Source organism: Spinacia oleracea, chromosome 1, assembly GCF_020520425.1.
Source record: "Spinacia oleracea cultivar Varoflay chromosome 1, BTI_SOV_V1, whole genome shotgun sequence".
Classification (NCBI taxonomy): domain Eukaryota; kingdom Viridiplantae; phylum Streptophyta; class Magnoliopsida; order Caryophyllales; family Amaranthaceae; genus Spinacia; species Spinacia oleracea.
Window position 1 is genome coordinate 128,290,195 of NC_079487.1, and position 23,244 is coordinate 128,313,438.

At 36.2% G+C, this 23,244-nt stretch overlaps 2 protein-coding genes across 3 annotated transcripts; one reads left to right on the forward strand and one right to left on the reverse strand.

The window, feature by feature from the left end:
• The first annotated feature begins 581 nt into the window (after nucleotides 1-581).
• On the forward strand, nucleotides 582-2,376 carry LOC130466210 (uncharacterized). Of its 2 annotated transcripts, none has more exons than XM_056834911.1 (2): nucleotides 582-1,667; nucleotides 1,967-2,376. In XM_056834911.1, exon 1 carries the CDS (start codon nucleotides 641-643, stop codon nucleotides 1,640-1,642), a length of 1,002 nt encoding a protein of 333 aa, XP_056690889.1. In that variant the 5' UTR covers nucleotides 582-640; the 3' UTR covers nucleotides 1,643-1,667; nucleotides 1,967-2,376. The 2 variants fall into 2 exon arrangements, with proteins under 2 accessions (XP_056690889.1, XP_056690888.1); XM_056834910.1 differs by lacking the exon at nucleotides 1,967-2,376 and adding an exon at nucleotides 1,769-1,911.
• A 10,253-nt stretch (nucleotides 2,377-12,629) lies between these two features.
• Nucleotides 12,630-13,530, reverse strand: LOC110797558 (ATP-dependent DNA helicase pfh1-like). Its single transcript, XM_056834526.1, has 2 exons — nucleotides 13,436-13,530; nucleotides 12,630-13,257 (listed from the first exon to the last, which is right to left on the reverse strand). Exons 1-2 carry the CDS (start codon nucleotides 13,528-13,530, stop codon nucleotides 12,630-12,632), a joined length of 723 nt encoding a protein of 240 aa, XP_056690504.1.
• Between the last annotated feature and the right edge of the window lie 9,714 nt (nucleotides 13,531-23,244).

Consider the following 23,244-nt stretch of genomic DNA (forward strand, 5'->3'; position numbering starts at 1 on the left):
AGAAAAGTATTTCAAGTATTTCGGGACGGAGGGAGTAAAATCAAACACGAGATAACCGGGACTCATGTATTTTATGTACAATTGTACTAATAATGCTAGGGACTAGGGAGTAGGGAGTAGATCAATGGTTGTCCAAAGAATGATCCAAAAGAAAAGAGAGTCTATAAACTATACAATTCAAAATATATACGGAGTATCCATAAGACCATTAGCCCAACCAAATACTCTGCCCGAGTACCAAAGTTAGCATCTCCCCTCTAACATAACCCTTATTTTCTAATGCAAATTCCAGCTTGTTTTTTTTTTGAAATCAGAAGTATCCACTTTCTCGAAAACTGTCTTAAAACTCCCATTGCTAATCTTTGGTCTGATTTTCCGTCGTTAGGGTTTGAAATTGAAGTTTCCGCAGCACTTATTTTCTGCTGCAAATCTCACCTTCATTTCTTCTCTCCTGGTATTCCCTTCCTCGTGTAACTAACTAGAATGAATGTCCAAGATGTGCACAAAATTGAAAAGTTTCTGTTAATTACTAATATTTAACTAATTACACAATTTACTCGTACACATATATTAGGTTTATATTATATTCTCACTTCGTTTTTTTTTACAATTTCAGTCCATTATTTTCGACTGTGGAAAGATGCGGGTAAAATTATCTCAAGATGATATACTTCCATCCGAATCCCCAACATCTGATCACAGTGTTTTTGTGACGCGATTCCGTCGGATATCAAAACATCCCGATCGATCAACTTTGGATATCCCCCACCTCCCTTTACCCTCCGAGCTTTCTCGCCGTGCTTCTTTACCTAATGTTGAGTATAGACATGATCCGGAGTCGGAGTCTGAGCCCGAGGAAGAACCTCGAGGGCGGAGAGTTGTTGGTAGAGGGAGTGGAGGGAGAATTTCTCGAGGGAGAGAGAGAGATAGATTCGGGGGAAGATTGCCGTCAAGAGGAAGGAATACAATTTGTGGAAATCAAGATGAGGCATCTGGTTTACCTTTACGTATGCGTTTACGGGGACATGTATTAGTGTCGATGAGCAGGGGAAAAAAGTCCATTGAAATCTTGTATAGCCGGGAAAATGTATATGTAATTGCTGTTCGGGATTCGAAAAACGAATGGTGGGAATTCAGCAAAACGGGTGATATTCTATTTCAAGGTGCAAAACCCCTAGGGTTTGGGGAGAGTTACACCAAAATGGGTAACGAGCCTGTTCTAACTCATTATCATTTAAACTTTGTTTTCGAGGTGTTTTCCGATCCCGCTAAATCCTCCATAGAAGATCGGAAGAAAGCGGCTCAGATTCTGATTGCACTGACTTCTGAAAGTGCCCGAATAAAACTTTTAGCTAACAGGTTTGGAAGTGTTTTGTCAGACACTAGTGGAAAAACTGAAGTTGATATAGGAGGTGATTCAAGATTGTTGATGAGAAACTGGGAAGAAGCAAGCAAGAAGATAATTGACCATTGTGATACTGAGGAGAAAACAGTTAAAACTTGTTTCAAAAATCTTGACTTTATAGACGCGTTGGAGAGAGGAGGGATGTTTAAAATCAAGGATGCTTTTGATGTGTATGGATTGTTACTTAGCCAGCTCAAAATAGATGTTTCAAATCAGCATCCTCAAGGATCTATTTAATAACTTGAAAGAAACCAGTACAGAGGTACTACTCAACCTGATTAGGCTATGCAGTGTCTATATTCTGCACATGATTGTGGGATCTTCTAAAATCTTGTTTGAGTGGGTGTTTTGAAACAAATGCAGGATACAGAGATTAAAAAAGGGGCCTGAATATGATACAGATGTGGGTACTTGTAGACCACAAAATCCATCATTTTTAGTATCTTGTCACATTTATGTATTATACAAGTTGATTAATTAACCAATATCCCTGCATTTTCGTTGAATTTCGATTAGCGGAATGTGATAGAAATGCATAACTACTTGTCTTTGTGAATGAAGCATTGGCGATGCTCGATCATCACTTATTCAAATGGTGCAGTCATTGCAGCATGCTAAGAGAATGGAGTCCGTGTGGTGTCTGAAAGCCGGGTATTTTTATCTTCCATCACTAAAGTTGTAGAGTCCTTTGAACTGAATTTTACTAAGAAACGAATATTTTTACTAATGGTTTCTTATCTAATAGTTTGAAATTTTCTGCTTTAATAATTTTTCCAAGAGAATTGCTCTTTTTGCGGGCCTAGAGATGGTATTTATCATGTAGTTTATGGGAAGTTCTATTCCAGAAGCTTAGTGAGAAAAATCTTGAATGTTCAGATGGTTATTATTGAGAGGAATGGTTTGGTAAGTGATTTTGACAACAGTGTCCTAGCCTCGGAGGAATGTTTTTGATGCCTACCTTCTTTGAGTGAAGAGACTGTTGTGTTTGATTTTGTAGTTTCTTTTTTTTTTTTTTTTTTTTTTATGTTTGTATTATTACGCTGTTTTTCGGAAACTTATATTGAAAATAACCTTGGAGTAAGTTTGTGGAGGCTCAGCTTAATTTAAGCAACATTTGGAGCAGTATAAGGAACTAAGTTGACTCGGTACATGATTATTCAATTTGGATATGAACTGTGATTGGAGAACATTTGACTACCGTTTGATGATTTATAGGTAGGTACAGTACAATTAAGTCTAACTTTGAGTTCGTAAAACTAACTTCACTAATTTTGAGGTTCCAGTGGATGTATGTGTTACTTGGTCAGTTGAATGTCTTATATTGGAAGCATACTTGGAGTAAATTTGTGAAGGTTAAATTCAAATTAGCTACTTTTGGGAGTTGTTTTAGGAACAAAGTTCACTATGTTTTCATGGTTATAATTGTGTTTGATTTTTGTGACCTATGGGAGTTGTTAACTCAGCGTGGGATTGTTCTGTTGAGAACAACCTGTGGTTCGGGATTATTTGACTTCATTTTAATAGATTGAAGTTAGGTATAGAGAGTTCTTAAGACTGACTTTACATAGCATGGTTTTTTTCATTAATGGTTTCTTATCTAACTGTTCGAAATTTGTTTTGAGTCTTTTGACTAATGAATTTTTTCTTAGTGAATAGCTATTTTGCGGTACTACAGATATTGTTTATCATTTGGTTTATGGAAAGTTCTATTTTGGAAACTCAGTGAGAAAAATTTAGAACCTTCCTGATGGTAATATTATTGAGAGGAATGGTGTTTACTGAATTAGGTAATTGAGTTTGACAACAATGTCTAAATTATTTTAGTATAAAGCATAAGGTCTTTGATTTTGAGGTTTTATCGCTAATTATTATATGGTTTCTGGATAGTCTTGTATTGAAAGCGTACTTGGAGTAACTTTGTGAAAGCCTAGCTTTATTTAAGCAATATTTAGAGTGATATAAGGAACCAAATTCACTATGTTGTGATGGTTTTCATTGTGTTTGATGTGTGGGTCTTACTTATTAAAGGAGTTGTCTCGATTTGGGTTTAGTCAATTTAGATTTAAAAATGTGATTGCAGAACACTACCTTGTGATGGTTTATAGGTAGGTATAGAAGTATGTAAAATTAAAATCTGACCAGTAGTTTGTAAAACTACTTCACTAACAAACTGTTCATTTTAAAAAAAATGTTTACTATTGGTTATTTCTCTGGCTTCTCAGAACTTGTTTTGACTAAAGAATTCTGTAAGGGTAACTATTTTGAGATCCTTGAGATTGGGTTGATTATTTGGTTTATGGACAGTTATATTCTTGAAGGTTAGTTAGATTGATGTTTAATGTTCTCATGGTTATTACTGAGATGACAGATGTTGACCTGTTTAGGAAAGTGATTTTGACTTGTAGAGGAAGGTAATTTCGACAACAAAGTGTAGTAGTGGACTCTATGATGCCTATGCTGCATATCTGAAGAATGCTTTTGAGGTCCTTGCGTAGGTATTTGTAATGCGGTTTATTTATAGTCTTATATTTAAAGCATCCTTGGAGTAGATTCGTGAAAGCTTGATAAATTTAGCTACTTTTGGGAGTTGTTTTAGGAACAAAGTTCACCATGTTTTTATGGGCATCATTGGGTTTGATTTTAGGGTCTTGATGACGAGATTTATGAACACAATGTGGGATTGTTCAGTTGAAAACCTGTTATTAGGGGATAATTACTTGATTATGATGTATTAAAGTTAGTAACAGAGTCCTTATAACTGATTTTTCTAGGATCAAAATTGTTTAGCTAATGGTTTCTTATGCAACTGTTTTAAATTATTTTGACAAAATATTTTTTCATGGTTAATTGTTATTTTACGGGCCTAGAGATGGTATTTGTCGCGTGGTTTATGGAAAGTTCTTTTGGAAGTTGGGAGAGAAGTCGTGAATTTTCAGATGGTTACTATTGAGAGGAATGGTTTTTACTGATTCAGGTAATTGATTTATGCATCAGTTTGTCGTAGCCTCGTAGGAAATTTATGATGCCTAAACTTTTGAGTGAAGAGAAAAGTGTGTTATTTGAGTTTTCAGTGGTTGTATTTATCATGTGGTTTATGGAAAGTCTTATATTGAAGCGTTCTTGGAGTAAATTTATGAAGGCCTAGTACTCCGTATAATTTAAGTAACACCTGGAATAATATAAGGAACCAAGTCTACATTGTTTTGATGGTTATCGTCGAGTTTGATTTGTGGGGCTCGCTAGTTATGGAGTTTACTCCATGCTGGATTGTTCAATTGATAACTGAATAGTGATTGGAGATTATTTCATTGCCTTTTGATTGTTTAGAGGTAGGTGTAGAAATATGTATAATAAGTCTGATTCTTTGGTTTTAAAACCAACTGAATTTTTGTACTAATGGTTACTTTTCCGACTGTTGGAAACTTTTTTTGACTAAAGAACTTTTAACCATAACTAATTTTGAGGTCCTATTGGGTTGGTCACGTGGTTTATTGAAAGTTATGTTTTGCAAGCTTAGTGAGTGATCTTGAATATCTTTATGGTTATAAACTTACTATTGAGAGGGTTGATGTAGTCTTGTAGAGGAAAGTGACTTAGACAAACAAGTGTGGTACTGGAGTTTTTGATGCTTAAGTTTTTTCAGTTAAGATGAGAGTGCTTTATATTTGAGGTTCCAGTGGATTTGTACAGTTTGGTGAAAGTCTTATATTGGAAGCATACTTGGAGTAAGTTTATGAGGGCTAAATTTAAATTTATCTGCTTTTGGGAATTGTTTTAGGAACAAAGTTCACTATGTTTTCATGGTTATCATTGTGTATGATTTTTGGATCTTAATGATTGAAGTTGTTAACTCAATGTGGGAATTTTCTGTTCAGAGTAACCTGTGATTAGGGATTATTTGTCTTCATTTTAATGGATTAAAGTTAGGTGTAGAGAGTCCTTATCACTAATTTTACTAAGAAAATATTAAAATTAATGGTTTTTTATCTAACTGTTTGAACTTTACTTTGAGACTTTTGACTGATGAATTTTTGCAAGTGAATAGCTATTTTTGCGGTCCTACAGATATTGTTTATCATTTAGTTTATGGAAAGTTCTATTTTGGAAACTTAGTAAGAGAAAGTTTGAACGTTCTGATGGTTACTATTGAGAGGAATGGTGTTTACTGAATTGGGAAAGTGAGTTTGTCAACAGTGTCTTAGGAAAGTTTGTGATGTCTAAACTATTTTAGTATAAAGCATATGGTGTATGATTTGATGTTTTAGTTGTAATTGTGACACGGTTTTTGGAAAGTCTTATATTGAAGCGTACTTGGAGTAAATTTGTGAAGGCCTAGTTTTAATTTAAGCAATGTTTGGAGTAATATAAGGAACCAATTCACTATGCTTTGATGGTTATCGCTGTGTTTGATGTGTGGGTCTTACTTATTAAAGGAGTTGACTCGATGCGGGATTAGTCATTTTAGATTTAAAATGTGAGAGCAGAATATTTTACTACCTTCTAATGGTTTATAGGTAGGTATATAATTACGTAAATTTAAGTCTGATCTTTAGCTCTAAAACTCACTTTACTAATAAAGTGATTTTTTTTAAACTATTGTTTACCTCTAAACAACCTTCTAATAAAGTGATTTTTTTAAAACTATTGTTTACTTTTTTTAAACTCACTTTACTAAAGAATTCTTTAAGAGTAACTATTTTTGAGGTCCTAGAGATTGTGTTGGTTACTTGGTTATGTGGTTTATGGACAGTTTATTCTGTAGCTTAGTGAGAGTTATCTTGAATGTTCTCATGGTTATTACTGAGATGACCGATGTTGACCTGTAGAGGAAAGTGATTTTGACTTGTAGAGGAAAGGTAATTTCGACAACCAAGTATGTTAATAGTGCTTATTATTTGAGGTTCGATTGGGATGTATTTGTAATTCAGTTTATTTGAAGTCTTATATTATGGAATAAATTCTTGAAGGCGTGATAAATTTAGCTGCCTTTGGGAGTTTTTTTAGGAACGAAGTTCTCCATATTTTTATGGGCATCATTGCGTTTGATTTTTGGGTCTTGATGATGAGAGTTGTTAACACTTTGTGGGATTGTTCAGCTGATAACCTGTTATTTGGGAATATTTTACTTTATATTGATAGATTAAAGTTAGTTATAGAGTCACTATTATTAGGGAATATTTTCCATTATTTGATGTATTAAAGTTAGGTAGAGTCCTTAAAACTGATTTTTCTAAGGATGGGATTTTTTTTACTAATGGTTTCTTACCGGACTGTCTGAAATTTTTTTTGACCAAATAATTTTTCAAAGTGAACTAATAATTTTACAGGCCTAGAGATAGTATTTATCATGTGGTTTATGGAAAGTTCTTTTGGAAGCTTAGGAGAAAAGGGTTTTAATGTTCAGATGGTTATTACTGAGAGGAACGATGTTTACGATTGACGTGAGTGATTTTGAAATCTGTATAGTAGCCTCATAGGAAATTTATGATGCTTAAGCTTTTGAGTGGAACAGAGTGTGTCTGATTTTGAGGTTTTAGGGTTGTATTTATTATGCGGTTTATGGGAAGTCTTATGTTGAAAGCGTACTTGGAGTAACTTTGGGAAGGCCTAGTACTCTGTATAATTTAAGTAGTACTTGGTATAATATAAGGAACCAAGTCACTCTATTTTGATGGTTATCATTGTGTTTAATTTGTGGTTAATTACTAGTTACTGGAGTTGACTCAATGCTGGATTGTTCAATTGAGAATTAAACTGTGATTGTAGAGTATTTGATTGTAGAGTAATTTTTAGGTCGTAAAACTAACTGACTAGTAAACTGATTTTTTGTTCTGATGGTTACTTTTCTTACTGTTTAAAACTTTCTGTTACTAGAGAACTTTTAATCGTAAGTACTTTTCAGGTCCTATTATGTGGTTTATGGAAAGTTATGTTTTGGAAGCTGAGTGAGAGTAATCTTAAATGTTTTTACAGTTATTAAGTTATTGTTGAGAGGATCGATGTGGACTTGTAGAGGAAAGTGACTTCGACAACCAAGTGTGGTAGTGAGTTTTTGATGCTTAGTTAAGATGAGAGTGCTTTATATTTGATCTTCCAGTGGATGTATTACACAAGCTTATAATGGAAGCATAGTTGGAGTAAATTTTTTTTTTTTTTTTTTTGGGCAAATTAAGGATTATATTACCAAAAAGGAAGAGTTACAGCAGGCAAAGCCTATAGACAATTTAACCAACAACAACTAAACTGCAAAACATCTAAAAAAAACCACAAAAGCAACAACAACCAGAAGGCCTACAAGATTACAGGCAACAAAGGCCAAGAAGTTGACCCCAAACCAGCAGCACCCTACTGTAGCAGTAGGTATTTATCTGCATCAGGAATTCTACAAGCAGCTCTGAAAATGACTTCTTTAACTTGAGTTGGAGTAAATTTGTGAAGGCTAAATTTAAATTTAGCTACTTTTGGGAGTTGTTTTAGGAACAAAGTTCACTATGTTTTCATGGTTATTATTGTGTTTGATTTTTGGGCCTTAATGAGGAGCGTTGTTAACTCAATGTGGGATTTTTTGTTGAGAATAAGCTGTGGTTAGGGATTATTTGACTACATTATAATGGTTTAAAGTTAGGTATAGAGAGTTCTCTAGAGTGATTTTACTAAGAAAGGTTTTTTTATTAATTGTTTCTTATGTAACTGTTTGAATTTCTTTGTAGAATTTTGACTAATGAAAATTTTCAAGTGAAAAGCTATTTTTGCGGGCCTAGAGATATTGTTTATCATTTGGTTTATTTAAAGTTTTATTTTCGAAACTTAGTGAGAGAAATTTTGAAAGTTGCGATGGTTATTATTCGAGAGGAATGGTGTTTACTGAATTAGGTATGATTTTGAGGTTATAGTTGTAATTATGATGCGATTTGTGGAAAGCCTTATATCGTTAGCGTGCTTGGGAGTAAATTTGCGAAGGCCTTGCTTTATTTAAGCAATATTTAGAGGAAAATAAGGAACCGAGTTCAATATGTTCCTATTGTTATCAGTGTGTTATATTTGTGGGTGTTGCTGATTAAAGTAGTCGACACTATGTGGGATTGTTCAATTGAGAATTAAACAAATGATTGGAGGATATTTGACGGACATTTTATGATTTATTTATAGGTATAGAAATATGTACAATTAGGTATTATTTTTACTTCATAAACTGCTTTACTATTTATTTGTATTAATGTTTACTTGTCTGACTTGTTGAAACTTGTTTTAACCTAAGAAATTTTCAAGTTTATTTATTTTTGAGGTCCTATAGTTTGTTTCGATTTTGTTGTCTATGGAATGTTATCATTTGGAAGCTTAGTAAGAGTAATCTTAAATGATCTCATCGTTATTGTTTATTGGTAGAGGAAAGTGATTTTGACAACCAAGTGTGGTAGTGGAGCTTTTGATGCCTAGATGTTTTTAGTGAAGAAGAGTGTTTATATTTATGGTTCTGGTTGTCGTATTTGTAATTCAGTTTGTTGAAAGTTTCATATGAGTAGATTGGTGAAGGCTTGATTGAAATTAAGCAACTTTTTGGTAGTTGTTTTTAGTAACATAGTTCACTAGACGGATATGATTGTGCTTATTTTTGGGTCTTAATGGTGAGAGTTGTTAACTAATGTAGGATTGTTCAGAATAACCTATTATTTGGGAACATTTGAATTCCTTTTGTTGGATTGAAGTTAGTTACAGAATCTTAAAACTAATTTTTCGAAGAAAATGATTTTTTCCACTAACAGTTCCTTATCTAACTGTTTCAAATTTATTATAAATTTTCTTTGTCAGTTACCTATTTTGCGGTCCTAGAATAGTGTTTATTATGTGGTTTTTGAGAAGTTCTATTTTGGATACATAGTGAGAAAAATCTTGAATGTTCCGTTGGTTATTATTTGGAGGAATGATGTATACTGATAGAGGTAAGTGAGTTTGACAACAGTGCTGTAACAAAGTTTGATTACCAAATTTTCGAGTAAAGAACAGAGAGGGTGTTTGATTTTCAGGTTTAGTTCTTGTGTGCAGTATATGGATAATTTTATATGGAAACTTGTTTGAAGTAAATTTGTAAAAGGCTAGTTTAATTTAAGCATTCCTTCAAAGAAATAGAAGTTTTATTTAATCATAATGTTTTGATGGTTTGATTTGTGTTTGATTTGTGGGTCTTAGTCTTACTGATTAAAGGAGTTGACTCAATGCGGGATTGGTTTGAGAATTAAACTGTGATTGGAGAATATTCGACTGCCTTTTTAAGGTTTATAGGTAGGTATGTAAGTATGAACAATCAGGTCTGACTTTTAGCTCATAAAACCGACTTTACTAAACTGATATTATAACAGTGGTTACTTATCTGAATGTTTGAAACTTGTTTTGACTTGATGAAGGTATTTTCAAGTGAAACTATCTTTAGGTCTTAGAGATTGTGTTGATTATCTGGGTTACAGAAAGTAATATTTTTGTAGCTTAGTGAGAATATGCTTAATTCTTGAATGTTCAGATTGTTATTATTGAAAGATTAATGTTGACTTGTAGAGGGAAGTGATTTCGACAACCAAGTGGAGTTTCTGATGCGTATTTTTTCGTAGTGAAGAAGAGAGTGTCTTGTATTTGAGGTTTCAGTGGCTGTATTTTTAATTCAGTTTGTTGTATGTTTTATATTGAAAGCATACGTGAAGTAAGTCCGTGAAGGCTTGATTTAAATTAACAACTTTGGAGAGTTTATTTAAGAACAAAGTTCACTATGTTTTGATTGTTATCATTGTGTTTTACTTTTGAGTCTTAATGATTAGAGGTGTTTACTAATGTAGGATTTTTTTGTTGAGGATTAACTATGATTAGGGAATATTTGACTTATTTTTTATGGATTAATTTAGTTACAGAGATTTGTGCTATTATATCTGATTATTAGTTCTTATTACTGATTTTACTAGTAACTGATTGTTACTAAAATGGTTTTCTATCTAACTGTTGGAAACTTGTTTTGACGGTAGATATTTAAGTCAATTGCTAATATTAAGGTCCTAGTGATGGAACATGTTTTGACGGTAGATATTTAAGTCAATTGCTAATATTAAGGTCCTAGTTATGGTTTTTACCATGTGGTTTTTGGAAAGTTCTATTTTGGAAGCGCAGTGGGAGTATTTTTAATGTTATTGTACTTTTAAGTGATTTTGACAAATAGTGTGGTAGGTGAGTTTTTGATGCCTTAGTTTCTTAGTGAATTGAAGAGACTGCTCTTTTTTTGTGGTCTTAGAGGTTGTATTATTATGTAGTTTATGGTGAATCTTATATGGAAGGCATACTTGGAGTCAGTTCGTGAAGGCTTAGTTTGAATGTTATATGGTTTTTATTAAGAGGACTGATTGTTACTGTCGCAGGAAAGTGATTTTTACAATAATGTATGGCAGGGAAGTTATGAAGCCATTTTAGGTTCTATTTTTTTTTGCGGTTCTAGTGGTTGTATTATTGGGATTTATCTATCAATGTATGCGGTTTTTGGTAGTCTTATAATGAAAGCATACTTGAAGTAAATTTGTGACGACCTAGTTAAGTTTGAGCATATTTTGGGAGTAATGCAAAGACGCAAGTATATATGTTTCAGTTGTTATCATTGCGTTGGATATTTTGGTCTTAATGATGAGAGTTGTTATTTCAATGCGGAATGTTCTGTGAGAAATAACCTATGATTAGGAAATATTCTTCATTTAGATGGCTAAAGTTTGTGATAGTGTCCTTAAAACTGATTTTACTTGGAAAATGATAGCTTCTCAAGGATGATGTTTATACATAAAGTATATATAAAGCGACTATAAGAAATACTTCGTGAATGTTACCACTGTTGGTGAGGATAATTGCAAGATCACAAGCACATAGAATCACAACACATTACCAAAGTAATGTAATCACTAAAAAAAGCAGCAAATTAAGTTAAGAAAGAGATAAACAGAAGGAAATGAATTTCCATATATGTACACCTGCCTGCATTTTCACAAGCCAGGAATTCAGCTATCTCTCTTTGCATTCTTGAATTACTCTAAACTCCTAGGAATGCTATTTCTGTTTTATTTTAGACTAATTCCACGAATCAAAGAAGAAAAAACATCCTGCACTACCTCACAAGAAATGATCTCTATAATACTCTAAAACCTTGGGATGGGCCATAATTTTTGAAGGGTTTAGGGCCTAGGGTGCACCAAAACGGATACGGACACGGACACAATACGGGTACGGGGATACGCCATTTTAAAAATGACGGACACGGGGACACGGGAAATAATAATATTAAAATAATATAATATATCAAAGAAAATTAAAATCATTAATAAAATAATGGAAAAAGTAACTAAATTTATTAACGACATTCAAATAAGAAAATTGAACTATACTACATAAAATGACATGATAATCATCTCCTCTCACATCCCTCATTTTTGTTCTTCCTTTGTAATAACTTTCACTCCTCCTAGAAGGTAGACGGAGATTGTTGTGAATGAACACCATGCCTTCATAAACATAAGATCAGATTCACATGATGGATGGAGTAACCCACAAAGGAGACCGTAATTATGTCATGGTGGCTTGTGAATCCGATCTATATTTATGAAGGTTGTTGATTGCTCATGAGACCTTCGAAGGAATTGTAAAAAAAGAGATAGCAATCTGAAATATTAATTTATATTGAAATATGTATTCAAGACGTGTCCATCGTGTATCCGGTCGTGTGTCTCGTGTCCTAATTTTTCAAAAAAAATCAGACACGTGATTTCGCGTGTCTGACACATATTTCCGCGTGTCCAAGGCGTGTCGGTGTCCAATACGTGTCGGACACGGGACACGGCAGCCCAATGGCGTGTCCGTGCTTCCCAGTTTAGGGCAGAAGAGAAAGAAAGACCACCCAAGCTTCTTAAACGGGAAAGAGCAAAGTAAATCATTCCATAACCAACAGCCTGTGAGAGATTAGTGTGAAGTCTGTCCAAAGTCACGCCTTGAGATTTATGAATACTCATTGCCCATGCCAACATAAGGGGTAACTGCAACCGTGTTGCACGAGTTCTATCTCCCACCATTACACTCCATGTATGAGTACCTATCTCCTTGTCACATCCAGAGTCAAATTTCACAATTGGTAGCAGTTTATGTTCACATATCTTTGCAATGTCGCTCTTACGTGACTTTTTAAAACCTATAATTGTACCAGTAGCACCATTCACCAACCTGCCTTCACATTTAAGTTCTTTAATAGCATCACCCTTGCACCTACACAAAGCTGAAGTTTAGTGGGTGCCATGCCACGATTCAATTGATCAATCCAAGGTTTCTCCCCTTTATCAAAGGCTTCATAAACAATGGTTTCTTCTCCCAACCCTTTCAATCTCATATCATTCACTCGATTAACATCTGCTATTCTTGGAAATAATCTCACAACCGCCTCATCGGGCTCTTCGAAACAACGACGTTGCTGAAGCAGCTCCAGACCTTCAGCATTTAACTCCCCTGATCTTATACCCTGAAGCAGTTTAATAAGTTCTGGGTCAGATTGCCTGAAGACTGTTTTCAGACCTACTTCTAACTGAAACGAACTATCCCAAGAATCTGCTTCGGATGCAAATTCCTTTCGATTATCAGAACTCTTACTAACACTCGCTGGTGGTAACTGCAAGAAATCGCCACTAACTAGAAGCTGGATACCGCCCCACGGCTCATCTATCTGTCTAATAGTTCTAGCAATGTATTCAAGCTTGTCAAAAAGCTCTCCTTCTACCATACTAATCTCATCAATCACCAATGCTTTAACCGTCTTCCACCTTTTAATAACCGTACGGTTATCCAAAACCCTAGACAGCAAAGTCTCAGCATCAGCCTCAGCAAGGCCAACACCAGCAAATGAGTGTAGGGTCTGACCCCCCCCCCCCCCCCCCAAGTGCACAGGCCACAACCCCTGTTGGGGCAGTCACACTAACATTTCTTTTCCCATAAATTTTCCTAAGTAACTTAATCAATTCCTGAACTAACATGGTTTTGCCAGTGCCAGCAGACCCGGTAACAAAAACCGACTCACGGCGCTCAATAGCTTCGAAAACTTGCAATTGCTGATCAGTCCATTGCATTTTGATGGATTCAGAGATTCTGGGTTTACTAACATTGGGTTTTTTAAGGGAAGTTTAGGACAAACTTTGGTATAATAGTTTCTGACAAATGACGCAACACCAAATTTAAATTGCAACAACATGATTCAAAATCAAAACTTTCTAAATTCTGGGTGTTGAAGAATTCATTGAAATATTAACAACGAGATTGATAAATTGGTGAATTAAATGGGGTTCTGAACTATGTACCATATACAAGTACATAGATATAATACAATATAAGATTAATACTCCCTCCGTCCTAGAATACTCACAACGGTTTGACTGGACACCCTTGCCAATGCACAACTTTGACCATCAATATATTCAATTATATATTATAAAATTTATAAAATATTAATATTTTGAAAATATATATTAAGATGAAACCAACAATATATTATATGCTAAAACTTATTTTCATATACTATAAATAAAATAGGGTCAAAGTGAATTATGTGAATAGTGCAAAAAGTCAAACCGTTGCGAGTATTCCGGGACGGAGGGAGTAATTTGTAAACAGGAAGATAGGAGAAGAAAGAAGAAGTTTACCCACGATTGTACGGAGCTAATCCACGATTTCAAACATGGATGAAGTTGAATTTGGAGGATCTTGTCTCCGAAATTAAGGAGGCAACGCAGTAGCCGGGAAGTGGGAAGTTAGGGTCTGTTTGGCAACACTAGCTGAAATTAACCTGAAACTGATAAGGCAGCTGAAACTGATAAGGTAGTGGGTTTGTTTGGTAAGCACTAAGCACTTTCAGTCACCTTAAATGATTAGGTGCTAATATGATAAGTCACCTTAAACAATTAGGAGTGTTTGGCAGGCAACTGAAATAAAATATAAGTTGGATAAATTGACTGATATTGAAACATTAATCAGAATAACGTTTGAGTTTCAGCTCTTGAAATATTATTTTTTCTTTAAAAAAAATTGATAATAGGTTCCTAGATAATGAAAAAAAAAAAACCTTAATGAAACGTTAGATTTCTTTGTGAAATAATCCACCCCTGACAAAGTGTCAATAGAGCACTCTAGAACTCGACAATCGTGTTCGGTATGTCAAGCTTCTTTCTGCTTCTCTATATTTTTCTTATATGATGAATTGTTGTCAATTTTTCTAGTTTGATTCTTATGTTTTTTATTGCAGTTTTTGGGGTTGATTGTAAACTATAATTGTGCAGTTATTTGATTACAACCAAATTAATACAAAACTGGGAAAAAAATTGGATCAATTAATACAGTATGAGGAATTGTGATTGGGATTTTTGAGCCAATAATGCCTATAGATGGAGAGAAAAGATGAAGTGGTGGCGTTTTCCCTTCGTTTCATTACTGAAATTGATGGTCTTCTATGACCAATTTCCAAGAGAACAAAGCTTGCATTTTTTGAGAATCCTTACCAATTTGAACCTGCAATAATAGTGGGAGATGTTGCAGTCAAACATTGAATTATAGGTGATGGTGGGTTGTAAGTCATCTGTGATTGGTGAAGAGTTGGAAAAGGGAGAATGTAGCGATGTCGGTGCTAGAATTACATGGTGACTTCACATTGAGCAGTGATGGACAGTTGTGCTGTGTGGAGGGAGACTATGCAACGACTGAGCAAGAGAGGGGTGTTAACATTATGTGAAGTTTTATGCAGTATTCTTATTAATGGGAAATATATCAAATAGGTGGTATATGAAGAGGACACTTGTCATACCAGTTTTTTGTTAGAACATACAAAGGATTGATTGATACTGTTTTATCTTTCTTTGAGGGTGCTTTGTATATGAAGTTATTGACAACTGAACCTGTTTTTGTATTTCTTTGAGGGTGCTTTGCATAAAAGTTATCGGGATTTTTGTATTAAAAATATTTTTAGATTTATAGCATGAATTATTTATATTTAAGAATAATAGCTATCTCGAACTACTAATTTTTTATGGAGTAATATATCAATTAAAATAATTATAGATGTTAAAATATATAGAATGTCAATTAAACTACTAAAAATTTCAGGTACTTATAAAATTAGTTCTACCAAACAGACAACATAATCAGCTACCTTATCAGTTTCAGCACCTTATCAGTTTCAGGTACTAGAAGGAGAAATGTGGAGACTTGGAGAAGAAACTGACAATAATGCTACGGAGTACAATTTGGGCTTTCGGCCTTCAAATTCTGTTTTGATTATAGCAATACCCAATTCTTTTTAGTTTGGAACTTTTTAATCTAGTCATCTCCCATTCCAAAAATGTTCATTTTTAATCTAGACAACGGATAAATGATAGAGGAAAACTAACGAAGGGGCAAAAAATTAAACCTTAATTTTTTTGTACTACGTACTATCTTACATTGCATGATATGGATAACCGAGAGGAAACTAAGAGAAAGAAAGACAACAAAACCATTTACTTTTATTATTACTAGAACTAGTGTATGCCCGGCCGTGCTAATGCACGGGGCTTTGTTAATACATAAAATCAAAAAATATTCACAAAAATTAATGGGATTAAATTGTGCGGATTATTTTTACAATAGAAAAACAAATATAATTTTTTTTGCGACCCTATAGATTTTAATATAAAGTTTTTGTCCGAAAATGAAAGAGAGACATAATTTAAAGGCTAACTCAAGTTCGTTTATAACTAATTCATTTGCAAAGTTTGTAAACTTGAAAATGGGAGATAGCGTAAAACTACACCTAAAGGATCTTAATAAGACCTATTGTTGTAACCCAGTCGTTTGGACCTCACGAAAGTCATTGTTTACTCCAAGTAAAAATAGGTAACATCAAATTGCACCACCTGCATGAATATGAAAACAATATAAGAACGACATTTAATTAAATAAATGCTCGATCTAAGAATTTGTAATCCATTAAAGCCTATATGGCTATATAAAACATAGTCTTATTAGTAGAAATGCCCCTTTCCTAATTATTCCCAAAAGTCAGCCTTATCAAGAAACAAAACAATTATACATATCGAACAACAACGACAACAACAACAACAATAATAATAATAATAATAATAATAATAATAATAATAATAATAATAATAATAATAAGCAAGGGCGATTATGGCGATTGGGGCAGTTTAGGGCAGCACGTCCATTTCCGGCGCCTACGACGGAGGGACCGGCATCGGAGGTTGAAGGCGGTGCAGTAACCGGCAGCGTTTGGGTCTGGGTCTGGCGGCGCATTCGGTTTGGTTCGAAGGATTCGTAGGTGTTTTGAAGGAGGGTGTTTCGAAGGAGGGTGTTTCGAAGGCGGCGCGTTCGGTTTGCTGTTGCCGGGCTTGTGTTAGTGTCGGGACGACGGTGGTGGTGACCGGTTTTCTCAGCCCTGTGGTGCGGTATTGCAGCAGTAGTGCATTGGTTTCGGTCCTGTGTTGCGGTGTTGGTGTGCGATATTGCAGCAGTAGTGCGGTGGTTTTTCCGGTTCGGCAGGTTGTTTGCAGCAGTAGTACGGTCATTGTTCCGGTATAGTCATTTGGTTGTGTTACGTTTTATGTTCGTTTCGGCAATGGCTCTTTGTGCATTGTGAGTTCTTTGTTTATTCATTGTGGAGATCTTTGTTTATTCATTGTGGAGATTTGGTTGGTGTACGTGAGTTCTTTGACTTTGTTCTTGTCTTTGACTTTGTTCTTGTTCTTTGTATTTGCGTGTTGTTTTGACTTTGCTTGAGGTTCGTGGGTGTAGTTGCTTTGGTGTTGCTTTTTGGTGTTGGTGTTGCTTTTTAGTTTGGAGTATTGGTGTTGCCTTTTGGTGTTTGGCAATGAATTTCGTGGGTGTTGAGTGGTGTTGTGTGGTGTTTTGTGTTTGGTGTTTGGTGTCGGGTGGTGTTTGGTGTGTTATGGTTCTTCGGATCTCGTGCCCTTTTAAAGGGTGTGATGGGTGAAATAGTGGGGGTGGGAGGGGGTTATCCAAGAAGTATTTCATTGATCATCTGGGGGCTCGTCATTTTAAAGATAGTGCTTTGAAGGCTTCTCACAAAGCCAATGTTGGACGGGATTTTTCTTTATTCTCTGCTTTAGATTTCGCGCTTCACCAGGCTGGTATTTGGCTTTGTGGTGAGTGTTTTTGCACTCACACTTTTAGTAAGAATTGTAAGCATGTTGATGGTTTGGTGGTTTGTGCCCATACTTTTGAGGAGGTTGCGATCCTCGGTATACCCGAGCCTTCTAGGGCTGTTCCGCTTGTCGGTTTGGCTGATGGTTCTATTGGTTCTTTTGGTGGTTCTGTTGCCTCTTCTCCTTCCTTTTTTGATACTGTCTTACTGCATGGGGTTTTGGCTGGCAAGTGTCGTACGGTCAAAAGTATCCCCAGAGCAAATCGGCTTGGTTTTTCTCGATGCCTTAAAGCTGCGCTAGATAAGGTGGTTGCTTCCCCGCATGACCTTCCCTCTTGCATCCTTTTGCTCATTCTTCCTTTGTGCACCCTTAGGGTTATCCGTTCACGTTCTGATAAGAAGTCGGGAAAGAAGGGGTGTAGTCAGGTTGATGGTATTTCGAGGGCTCTTCAGTTCTGGAGAGAGCCGGGCGGACCTGAGGTTCTGGTTAGAGAGCTTCTTAAGGAGGGTGATCGTCGTTCCGCCATGGTGGAGGGGGAAGGGGAGGGGGTGAGGAAGAAGGTGAGTTCTGATGCGTTGAACAGGAGGCAATGTATGAGGAAAGTCATTGATGGTCATTTCACTGCTACTGTTAGGGTTTTGACTTCCTCGGGGATTGCACCTGGTACTGAGGAGACTCTGCGGGAGTTAGAGAAGAAGCACCCAGTAGCGTCGTGTCCGGCCCTGCCTCCCTTTTGTGCTGATGTCGAGGCGGTCTCGGCCCCTAAAGATGTTGTTTTGAGCAGGATTCGTAGTTTCCCCACGGGAACCTCCTGCGGGCGTGATGGTTTACGGGCCCAGCATGTTGTGGATGCGCTTGGTAAGGCTGTTGTTGCAGTGGCTGATGACTTAGCCACCTCTATTACTGCGGTGGTTAATCTGTTACTTGCTGGTAAGTGTCCTGCTTCTTTGGGTGAGTTTATTGCTAGTGCCCCTCTTACGCCTTTTCTTAAGCCTGGAGGGGTATCCGCCCTATTGCTGTTGGGACGGTTTGGAGGAGACTTGTATCCAAGGTCGCTGCTGTCGTGATCGGGAAGGAGGTTGGTAGTTATCTTGAGGATTTTCAGTTCGGGGTGGGTGTGCCTAACGGGAGTGAGGCTATTCTCCATGCTGTCAACAGGTTGGTCGAGGCCAAGGGAGAGGTGAGCAGCATGTCTATGCTTCTGGTTGATTTTAGCAATGCCTTTAACTTGATAGACCGTAGTACTATGCTTAGGGAGGTCTGGCGTCGATGTCCTTCGCTCACTCCTTGGGTTGAATTCTGTTATGCCCGGCCGACTAGGTTGTATTATGAGGGCTCTATCTTTCTTTCTTCCCAGGGGGTTCAGCAGGGTGATCCTTTGAGGCCTTTGTTGTTTGCGCTTACCTTGCATCCGCTTGTCCATCTGATCAACGAAAAATGCAATCTTGATTTCATGGCCTGGTACCTCGACGACGGTACCATTATTGGGGACACTGCTTTGGTTTCTTCGGCTTTGCAGGTGATCACTTCTGAGGGTCCGGCAATGGGGTTGCATTTAAATGTTGAGAAAACGGAAATCTTTTGGCCTACTCCTGATCCGAGGAGCTTCGATTCCACACTTTTCCCTCCTAGTATTGCCCGTCCCAGGGATGGAGTCAAGCTTCTGGGTGGGCCAATTAGCTTGAAGGCTGACTTTTGCAGTCGCTCGATAGAGGAAAGAGTCGCTAAGACTGTGGGTTTGATGGAGGCCGTGGCTGAGCTTAATGATCCTCAATCGGAGCTCCTTCTTCTGCGGTGTTGTGTGGGAGTTAGTCATCTGTACTTCTCTTTACGGACTTGTCCGCCGCATATGCTCGAGTCTGCTCCTATTTCCTTTGATCTCGCCTTAAGGAGGGTTCTTCAGGATATTATTGTGGATGGTGGTGCGGACTTTGGAGATTGGCAGTGGCGGTGTGCCACTTTACCTTTTCGGTTGGGTGGTTTCGGGGTCTACACCGCGCAGGATTCTTCCGCATATGCTTTTGTTGCCTCGCGTCTCCAGTCTCTTGATCTCCAGAACAGACTGCTTGGGTGTGGTGGTGACTCTGTTTTGGGCCTTGCTTGTGATTTAGCTTTAAATAACTTTCGGGATTTGTGTCATTTCGATCCTCTCGATCTCTGCCGTGTGGTACCAACCCCCCCCCCCCCCCCCCCCCCCCGTTTATGAAAAAGTTGGCTACAGTGTACTTTGATATGGTAGAGAAGAAGATGATGGGACAACACAACCCGAGTTCCAGAGAAAAGGCTATATTCATTAGCAACCGAGCGGCACATTCCTTAGACTTCTTGAGAGCCCTCCCTATTGAGGGGTTAGGGAAGACGATGCACCCAAGGCAATTCAGGTGTGTTTTGTGTTATCGCCTTGCGATTCCTATGTTCCCTCCTGACTTTACTTGTCCTTGCTGCTCTTCGAAAATCATAGATCGTTTCGGGGATCATGCAGTGCATTGTGGTAATGATGTTGGCTTGAAATTTCACCATAACTTGGTTCGAGATGTGTTAGGGGATATCTGTTCGCAGGCTGGGGTTGTTGTGCAGAAGGAGATGCCTTTGGGATTTCTGTCTGAGGAAGGGAGAGATTTCCGTCCTGCAGACCTTTTTGTCTACTCTTGGGACAAAGGGAAAAATGTATGCTTAGATGTCATAGGTATCTCTCCCTTCACCGGGCCAGGTGTTGATGCTTTTGCTCCTGGGGTTGCTGTCGCTAATGCTGTTGCCAGGAAGAAGAAGAAGTATGAAGCGAAGTGCTTAGGCAACAAATATGGTTTTATCGCTTTTGCTTTCTCCACCTTTGGAGAACTAGGGAGTGATGCCCTCGAGTTCATGTCTAGGGTCTCATGGGTTGCTCAGAGTAACTCGGTTGCTGCTAACATTCGTTCTTTTCTTTTTCATCGTTTGTGTTTTGCTTTGAATAAGGGTATCGGAGCCCAATTAGTGGCTAGGCTCCCATCCAACTTTGTGTAATCGCTTCTATATAATAATAATAATAAAATAAAATAAATAATAAATAAATAATAATAATAATAATAATAATAATAATAATAATAATAATAATAATAATAATAATAAGATTCATTAAGGTAACCATTGGTGATGGAGCTGCCCATGAGATCTCCAATTATGATAGTGGCAGTTAGCAAAGACGATCATGGCTAATCCCAAAACGCAATTTTGGACTCTTTGAATGGTAGTAAACATAAGCAAAGAAGCTACTTTGTATAACATATGAAGGGGGTGGCGCCACCAATGTCTTCTTCGCGTCCCCTCTAGCAACCTAACTCACAAAAGCATGGGCATGCATAGATTTGATAGTCAAAAGGTCCGAGTATGTAAGATTTTGATCAAAATTGTGACAGTAAATGATTAAGAACAAAAACTTACATATACGCAAGAAAGAAATCAACCAAAAAAACAAAACAAAAATTATCCAAGTAATACAATCATGCAATCACTGACGACTCGTAATACTCTATTTCGTATACCTGAATACCTTCATTCTCACTTGCGTCTTGCTGACACCACCGTAATCTATTATCTAGGATCAACAAAATACAACAACATTTTATCCCTTATTTTACTTTAACGTAAACTGCGTAAAACAAATTAGGTAAATAAACATTGAAGAAACAACTCACAAACATTGAAGAAACAACTCACAACATACATTGAAGAAACAACTCACAATATCAACCAAAGGATTATAAAATCAATCAAGATTATAATTGAAAATATCAACAAAATATTGGGAAAAAAGCGGGAAAAAAAATCTAACATCTATAAGAGAGGAAGATATAGGAAAAAATAATTAGATCATCTTCTTATCTATATACTCCGTATCAATTGCCGTAATAGTATAGCTAAACATAAAATTAAAAAATAACCTCTTTATGGATGATCATAATGAGAATTTTTCTGCTTGAATTCCTGAAACATCATTGCGATAATCCATCCATAATTAATTATTACCTCATCAACATAATATAGTTTATATAGATTTACACGAATTACAATAGTTCCTCTTTGTGAGAGGTGATCGAGAACCTACATAAATGAGGAATGAATGAATGAATTACACACAAAACTCGGACATAGTATGGTTTCTTAAAACGTAATAACTACAACATTACCTATAAAAGAAGCACCGTACCATTGGAGCTTTTTGCTGATATCATACGAAGTATAAACAATACTCAACTATAGAATCGATCAGTCATAACCGGATGATTGTTAAATGAAAAATAAACCGTAAAGTTCAACAATCAACAATTACCTGTAAAGTTCAAACTGAAAGTCAAGTTCACCATCACACTACTCCAATAGAAGAGATCAAGCATTCAAAGAAAACATGTATTTTGGGGAATTTCCTTTAGATTTTTCGACCATATGTCCATATAGTTTCATTGAATTTATTTAATTATCCTTCAATAAAACAAATATAATTTCGACAAATAAAATAATTTAAATAACTAATTTATAGTAATATGATAAGAAAATTAGGCAGCGATTAAGGAATTTGATATAAAAATTAGTAGTCGAATAAAACAATTGCAAAATGTAGTTCATCTTAATAGATTACATTAATGGAAAATCAAAATGCAGGCAAACGTTCGTACCTTTCATATGCATTTTGGAAAGCAGTTTTGATTTGGAAGATCAATTGGAGAAATATTTTCCAATTATGGATCAAAGTTCAACCCCAAAATTCAACAATACCCTAAAATCAAGGATTGCTTCAACTGGAATTGACAGAAAGTATGAAAGGAATTGAGAGGGACGATCGAAGAAGAGAAGTTGGGGTCTGTGATTATTGGAAAGTACCATGCCCCTTGGCTTTAGACAATAGTAAACCAGAGAAAGAAAGAAAAAGTGTACCATAGATTTAGTTTTTTTTTTTATGTAAGTTTTTTTTGGGTAGTTATTAGACGTGGATTTGTTTACTTAATTTTTAAATTTTGTGATGGTTGTTTAGGAGGGATTGTATTTTTGGAGGGAGTGAATGAGAATGCTTGGATGAGGTTTTGGAGGCCTTACATACTCCACTGACTTTTTTTTTTATTATTATATAGGATAGGATAAATAATTTACCCATTACCCAACTTTCATCTTATTTTAATAAATTCAACTCACTCTTCTAAAACTGTCTGCCAGTCAAAGTGTATCTCTTTTTAAAATTAAAATAAAGAGGGAGTACTTTTCTGCGTTCCCATTATTTGGCGGCAGGAGTCCATAATTGAAATTCGCTATGGTATCCCTTGTGGCCTTCCTTGCGTGTACCACCTTCGAGGGTTGGCCCCCATTTTCTCCCCCACCATGGCACCATATCTATTGGATTTAACCTGAAGAAAGAGATGACTGAATGAAAATAATAGAAATCTGTAGTTACCTTTCAATTAAGGACGAATGATGGTCTCATAGAGGAGGATAAAGAGAGCTAGAAAAAAAAAAAAAGAGAGAAAGAGAGTTAGAGGGGTGTCTCCGATGGGAGATGGGTGATGTGTGCCGATTGTCGATAGATAATTGTCAATTATGGTGGAGAAGGTTAGGGGGTAATGAATTATTATTTTTCTTAAAAAATCATTTATCTCAATCCTCTTGACT

Bases quoted from the DNA above. Each gene is read 5' to 3' on its own strand.
- LOC110797558 (XM_056834526.1), bottom strand. From the start codon at position 13,530: ATGCAATGGACTGATCAGCAATTGCAAGTTTTCGAAGCTATTGAGCGC. The intron at 13,258-13,435 runs GTTAGTTCAGGA...TTTGCTGTCTAG, and splicing joins GCTGGCACTGGCAAAACCAT to GGTTTTGGATAACCGTACGG.
- LOC130466210 (XM_056834911.1), top strand. From the start codon at position 641: ATGCGGGTAAAATTATCTCAAGATGATATACTTCCATCCGAATCCCCA.